Source organism: Gastrolobium bilobum, unplaced genomic scaffold, assembly GCF_033153095.1.
Source record: "Gastrolobium bilobum isolate Gb01-03AN ecotype WA unplaced genomic scaffold, APGP_CSIRO_Gbil_v1 utg16185, whole genome shotgun sequence".
In the NCBI taxonomy this organism is placed as follows: domain Eukaryota; kingdom Viridiplantae; phylum Streptophyta; class Magnoliopsida; order Fabales; family Fabaceae; genus Gastrolobium; species Gastrolobium bilobum.
In genome coordinates, this window is record NW_026899733.1 from 121,412 (window position 1) to 129,123 (window position 7,712).

The window sequence follows — 7,712 nt, forward strand, 5'->3', positions numbered from 1 at the left end:
AAAAAACATTTTATAATGAATAAAAAAAGAAAAAGTTAACAGTTCTCATAAGGAATTTTTTAAGATATATATCAAATTTCTTGAGTCCTTATATTTATTTTTCAATTTTCTCCTTATTCAAAATTTGTATTCATAGATTTTATCATGTACTCTTATAATTTACCTTAATTATAAATTATTCTATCTTCCTCTTTAAATCCTGAGAAAATCTTTCTATAATAACCAATAACTTTTATCTTTATTTTTTAATTTTTTTAACTTTAAATTAAAAGTAGTTTGTACAAGTCAAATAGAGTCTAAAATTATTTATGTGCCTTCACTAAATAATTTAATCTTTTTTGAAGAGTTAATTGCATAATGACTAAAAGGTCTAGAATTCAATCTTTGCCACCCACTTTCTTGTGGTAAAAAAATATAGAAAAAAGTTAAAATTTAAGCATGAGATAATAATTTAAAAAAAAACTTAAAAAGTTATTGTGTGCATAATTATATTTAAATTATGAGTTTAATATTTTTCCTACAATAATTTTTTTTATAGACAGAGCCAGAAAGGGGATTGTGTGGGGCCCTTTTATATTTTTCTTTATCTTTTCTTCTCAAGTAGGGATGAAAGTGGGTCGGCCAGCCTATAGGGGCCCACAACCTAGCCCAAATCATGCAAGATTCGCCAACTATATATAGGTAAATAGAACAAGCCCACACTTTTAAGAAAGCCTATTTAGGAAGAAGGTCATAGGCTTTTTTTATAGGTCGATCTATATTGTATTATTTATTTTAAATAAAATAAAATAATATTATTCATGGTAGTACCAAATGGTGATAGCTTAGTTGGTGCATGTGAGCTGAGTAGGTGGTGGAAGGATCTAGGTTCAATCCCTATCAATACCATCTTTAAGAGGGGCGTAAGATCTATACCAATCTCTACAATAACATCAGAATCAACATTTAGTGATGGAGGAAGAGAAATTGATGTTTATCGTTCTATCTTGGCATAGGATACCATCCAAGCTTAAATATGTGGTGGAGAGATTGGCTACGTAATAAGTATAGCGGCTTGAAGACAAAACAAAAGGTATAAAAAGATTTTTTGTTTCTTAATCTTATTTTCTTTCTATTCTTTAATATTGTTTTTCGATTTCTACATATTCAAATTGTTTGCCAACTTATGTAACCTTGAAATTGTATTTACTCGGGATAGAAGATGATGAAAAGTTTTTGGCTACTACAAGCATCATGATGTGTTTGTAGAATTCATAAAGTTATTTTAATTTACATAGTATGGATTTGCTTGTTGGATCTGATGAAATATATGTTATTTAGTTTGAATATTTTGCTTTTCAAGCGACTTAAATAGAGATTGTGATAAGTTGTTGTGATTCATGGTTCTGTTGGGACGTTGAAATTGTTATTTTTGTTTTAACAACAGAATTTGAGTATTTTGTGAAGTTAATTCATGGTTCTGCTTGGAAGTTAAAAATTAACATGCTAATAGGTCAGGTCAGGCCATTTAGTTTTTTATAAATGTGTCAGGTCAGATTAACAGTTGGACTCGTATTATGATATCGAATCAGGTCAAATTGAAATTTTTTGACATAAATTTAGACTTTTCGAGATAAAGCTCAGCCTAGCCCACTTTCAGCCCTACTGCCAAGGCCTCACCCAACCAATATTTTCAAGAAGAAAATTAAACCCTTATATTATATATATATATATATATATATATATATATATATATATATATATATATATATATTTCAATATTTTATTATTATAAAATTATTTCAAACAAAATTAAATAAATTATTTCAATATATCAAAATTAATTTTTTTTTGGAAAAAAAAAATTACGAGTTTGCCTAATGCTGACAAATCAAATGAATTGTAAAATAAAATAAACTTTTATTTTAATTAAAAAAATATGCCCTATTAAGAGTTTATATTTTATATCTATATAAAATTTCATTGTTATGCATTTAATATTATTAATAATTATTTTTTTTGGTGAACTTATTATTAATTATTTAATTATCAAGTAAATTGTGAAGTTATCTTAAATTTAAAGTAAATGATGAGTTATTAAATATTCACTATGTGAAAATAGTCTTGTTTAATAAAATTGTAAGAGAAAAGGAAAAACATAATTTAAATTTAATTATAAAATTTTTCAAAAGAAATAAATAAAGATAAAAAAATTATATATATTTTGTGTGTTATTAGAAGTTCACTTAATGTACTAACATAACTTATAAATAGATAATTTTTTTCTTTAAATTATGTATCTAAAATTAGAAAAGGCAGGTAAATATTGTTTCAAACAAACAAAACAAAATTAAGTAGTTAAATATATCAATATACAATAGGGGTGTTCATCCACCGATTCAAACCGCGATGACGATGACCAAACCGAAAAACCGATAACCAAATAAACCGAAAATCGAAAAAACAATAATCGAAAAAAAAAACCGCAATTTTTAATTGGATTAGATCGGTTTTCGGATTGGTTGATGAAAACCGATCCAGTATATTAATTTTTCTCTATCTACTTGGGTCTTTCCCCAATCATAATCCAAAAATTCCTAAACCAAAGATCCTTTAACCCATCAACAAAATTTCATCTTTGTAAAGCTTTATATCTCATTGCCCAAAAAAAAAAGCTATATTATCTTTTTGTATTTCAAAAAAATAAATATTCAAAGTCAATATGTACAAAAGATGTTATTTGCACAATAATCTTGAAACAAATTTTAAGATTTTCAAAAAATCGAAATTTGATCTAAACCAAACCGAAAAAAATTAGATTGGATTGAATCGGATTTGAAAAAAAATCTAAAGCGAAGAGATTGGATCGGATGATTTTTGCTTCCAAAACTGATCCAATCCAGACCGCGAACACCTTTAATATACAGAAAAATGTTTCCGCAGTTACTGCATATAAGTTATCTGCATTTATTCCAAAAACGATGTCATTTTGATTTTAAAATATTAAAAAAATTATAATTATAAAGACTATTATAACCCTGAAATAAATTAAAATTACAAAAATACATTGATTTTCGTCCTAAAACGATGTCGTTTTAAGCTCAATGCAGATAACTTATCTGCATTAAGTGCAGAAAAAATGAACCCATCAATATAAATAGGTTTTAATGTTTCTATAGTTAATTTAGATAAATTATTTACATTCACTCCTAAAATGATGTTATTTTAGGTTGAAATATTAAAAATTATAATGAGAAAGACTATTATAATCCTAAAATAAATTATAATTATAAAAATACATTAATTTTCATATCAAAATGACATTATTTTGGGATCAATGTAAATAATTTCTCTACATTGACTGCACAAAAAATATTCTACATTTGTACAAAATATATAAGGGTTTATTATTTTTCCTACCACATGAGATAAAGTTACGTCGTTTTGAGGGTTAGAAACTCATATAACAAAGAAATAAACACTACAACAGAATCCATAATTTTAACAAAGAAGAGGAAGGATGTCTGAAGCCGTTTGACCAAGTGGTACACTTTCTTCTTTAGGGCTCTTTGATTTCTTGTTAAAATAATAGTTTGAATTTGATGATATGGAAGAAGAGGTAGGATATTAATATTATAAATTATTTCTTCTATCACTCTATTATCATTCTAATCATAATTGGATTAGATGAAAAGTTAAATGAAGAGAGTAAAAAGAAAAATAACTTTTAAATCCAATGATAATTAAAATGATAGTAAAAAAATTGGTAATATAAATATTCCAGGTCACGTAAGAAATGAACATAAGGAAAAATGCCATATTTTTTTATGCATACAATTGGCAATCGAATGGTCTTTTGAGCAGTTTGAAGTTTAAAGTTCAAAAGGAGTCTATCTATTAAATTTTTATGACTTTTCCAGCTTAAAAAACTGCGTATTTTAGTAGCTGTGTTCTTCTATTATTCATAAACTCTCGTTTAATTGTACTTTATTCATGCATCTCGCATGATAATTGTGTTTCGTTTGTTGCTTCTGCCGATGTGCTTCCGTAACATGCTAGTTTCTATGATGAATGATTGTGTTGACTGTTTTTTATTTGTATGATGGCCTCTCATGCTTGTAACTAAAATTTTGTAGGGGAGATCCAATTCCTGGCAAACTAATAGAGAAAATTTATGAATATATCCCTCCTCATTTTGAACGGAGGTTTCTTCTAAACTCCTACATTCCGAAATAATTTTTTATTAATAGATATGTTTGAGTAAGTTAAAAATTAAAAGATTAGTGAATCATGTCAGACTATTTTTTTTTTATAAATGAGTTAAGTCAGGTTAACAGTTAGACTCGTATTATATTATCGGGTCAGATCAAATTTGAATTTTTTAATATAGGCTTGAACTTTTTAGGATAAAGTTTGACTTAACCTAATCTACTTTTACCCCTAGCAATGATGATGTGGGATTTAACTATTTCATATTCTGTTGTCCTCGACAAACAGTGTTGATGAGAATTGAAGAGGAAATTTGGTAAGAAATACAAGCAAACTAGACCAATTGAAAAAGGACTAAGGCTGTCTTTGCGATCAAATTATTGACTTAATTCGAGAAGAAAATTTAGCTTGAATGTGTTACTTGGTTTATTTAAATGAATTAAATACCAGCTGACAAGTCATTAATTACTATGTTTTAAAAATAGTTATTGGACCGGAGAGTGCGATTGTATAGAAAATTTAGCTTCAATGTATTACTTGGTTCATTTAAATAAATTAAATACCAGCTGATAAGTGATTAATTACTTATGTTTCAAAAATAGTTATTGGATCAGTGAGTGCGATTGTATAGAAAATTTAGCTTAAATGTGTTACTTGGTTCATTTAAATGAATTAAATGCCAAGATTCAATCCACAAAAGAAGTGCTTCTTTTGTATTAAATTTGCATAATAATCTAAAACCTATGCCACACCTTCTTGACCCTTTCTATTGATCAATTCAACCACTCTTTTTCTTTTTTCTTTGTTCTTATTTTTTTATGTGTGTGTGCATATCTTCTATTAATTATGAATTGAAAATTTAAACCAAATCTTAATACCTGCCAAGTGATCCACAACGTCATTCGTTCCAACTTGATAAGGATTGAGATAAATAAGGAAAATTTATTATATATAGCATCCAAATGTTTGATCAACAAATTATTGTTATATAATTAACTATTAATTAATAATATATCTACAATTTAGTTAGAAGCATTTTTACATTAGCAAAGAATTAAAGGGTGGGCCAAGCCTAGTGGGATAAACATTGCTTCATTGGATACACACAGCAAATGGATACACACGCGCACACTCTCTCTCTCTCGTCTATAAAAGGAGATTAGGAGAAGCTAATGGCACTCTTATCTCACACTTATGTGATTCCCTAATTTCCATGCAATAATATCTGTTTCCTATTTCACTCATCAAAAGACTCTGTTTTTTGTAATCCAAAACCCACTTTTCTTCTGTTACCTTATTTCCCATTCATACCCTTCTCTACAAAATTAAAAAAAAGATCACGACAAAACTTCAGAGCTCAACGTCAACAATTCTTCGTGGTCTCTCTCTCTCTCTGGGTTTGTGCACAATTATCCCATACTAATCTGTAATTAATTTTCTTCTGGTTTTCTTTTGCTTTCTGTTTTGCAGGCAAGTGAAACTGAGGTCATATATGAAGAGGTATAATTAACACATATCTCTTAGTGTTTATTAGATTAATGCACCATTGACAAGATGTTCATATGACTCTCTGAACCAAGGAAATGAAAAATAAAAACAAGGGAAACCGAAAAAAACACTCCCCTTACAAAAGCTTATAGGGTATATCTTGACACGCTTTTTGGCAAAACATTTTTATGTCTCCCTTTGAACAGAACACAAAATAAAGACCAAGAAAAGCAAATCCCAAACAACCATGCTCCAAAGATCACTATGAACCTCATACCATGATGTGACGGATAAAATGAGTAGAGGACATCAATTTCAGATACCTCTTGCAAGCATTTCTTGGAATTCCAATAGAGACATCTCTTTCTGAATCCTTAAATCTTCATAAAACATGGAGATGAACTGTTCTGCCCTCTCATAAACCTGCAGCTGAGGTGAGTTAGCAACCACAACCCTCCATGCATCCTCAAGCGTTTCAATGACACTGCTTCCAATCACCTCGTTGCCAATGATTGTTTCCCCTTGTGCATGAGTGTAGTAGGCATGCACGTGCATGGAATCAGAAGCAGGTTCTGCAAAGAGGTCATCTATTGGTATGGTAGACATGTTGTTGCTATGAACATTGTAGTTAGAAGCAGCAGCAGCAAATGGTCTTGTAGCACGGCCTCTGGAGGGTAAAAGCCATGTAAAGGTGGCATTGATGGCTTTGATGTCTTTTGGAATGTTGAGTGTTTTGGAGAAACTCTTCCAAGCCTTCTTAGCAGTTTTAAGCTTCTTTCCTAGCCTCACCTGAGCCATCTCAACAAAAGTTTCTTGGTTGCGAAGTGAAGGAATGGATTGGAAGAAGGTATACTAAAAGCTTTGATGCACATTAGTTTGATATTTTTCCTATGGATTAGAAATAAAAATATATTTTATAGACAAAGCCACACAGGGGATTGCGTGGGGTCCTTTTTTATTTTTATTTATCTTTTCCTCCCAAGGACTCACATCCAATGCTATTAAAACCGGCCCGGTCATTGACCCGGTCGAGGTACTGGGTCACTGGTTCAATCAGTGGGTAACTGGTTCAACCGCATGAACCGGTAATTACATGGAATTTTTATAATTTATATTAAAAAATTATAAACATATTCATATATCTAAAAAAGATGATAAAAATTTCAAATATTATAATATAAAAAAATAATAAATCACATATTATTATCAAATAAAAGATCAAACAAAAATATAATGATCGTGATATGGGGCTTTGGTTAAGAAAACTATATCTCTAACAATAAATCAAATCAAAATTTTCTGCATAGTGGATAATTGAGATAATATTAGTGTTGTAGGTTCATAACTTATATAAGTCAATAAGAAAAAAATATTCAAATATGTCATTATCATTTTTTTATAAAAAGAAATTGGTTTTTTTTGGGACCAGGCCGGGTCATCGGTTTTCAGGAAAACCGACCGGGTCGGATCGGGTCACACCGGTTCTGATGCATGACCAGTCCGTTGCTTCAACCGGACCGGTTATATGACCGATTTACCGGTTCCCGGGTCGACCCGGCTGGGTCGGTCCAGGTTTCTTAACACTGCTCACACACACGTCAATATTAGCAAATAACTTTATTTTCTACTTGCAAGAAGAAAATTAAACCCTTATATTATATATATTTAAATATTTTATTATTAAAAAATTATTTAAAAAATTAAATAAAATATTTCAATATATCAAAATTAAAATTATGAGTTTGCCTAATGCTGACAAATCAAATGAATTGTAAAATAAAATAAATTTTTATTTGAATTAAAAAAATCTGACCTATTAAGAATTTAATTTTATATCTACATATAAATTTCATTGTTACATTTCAAAAAATATATTATTATGAATTTAATATTATTATTAATTATCAAGTTAATTGAAGTTATCTTAAATGAAAAGTAATTAATGAATTATTAAATATTCAGTATATGAAAATAGTCTTGTTTAATAAAATTGTAAGAGAAAAGGAAAAACATAATTTAAATTGAGTTACAAATAT

General features: G+C 28.8%; 1 protein-coding gene across 1 annotated transcript; it reads right to left on the bottom strand.

Moving 5' to 3' along the window:
* Window positions 1-5,991: 5,991 nt before the first annotated feature.
* LOC133293138 (uncharacterized) lies at window positions 5,992-6,474 on the bottom strand. Its single transcript, XM_061491676.1, has one exon. The coding sequence runs from the start codon at window positions 6,472-6,474 to the stop codon at window positions 5,992-5,994; it is 483 nt and encodes a 160-aa protein (XP_061347660.1).
* Window positions 6,475-7,712: the final 1,238 nt, after the last annotated feature.

Bases quoted from the DNA above. Each gene is read 5' to 3' on its own strand.
- LOC133293138 (XM_061491676.1), bottom strand. From the start codon at position 6,474: ATGGCTCAGGTGAGGCTAGGAAAGAAGCTTAAAACTGCTAAGAAGGCT.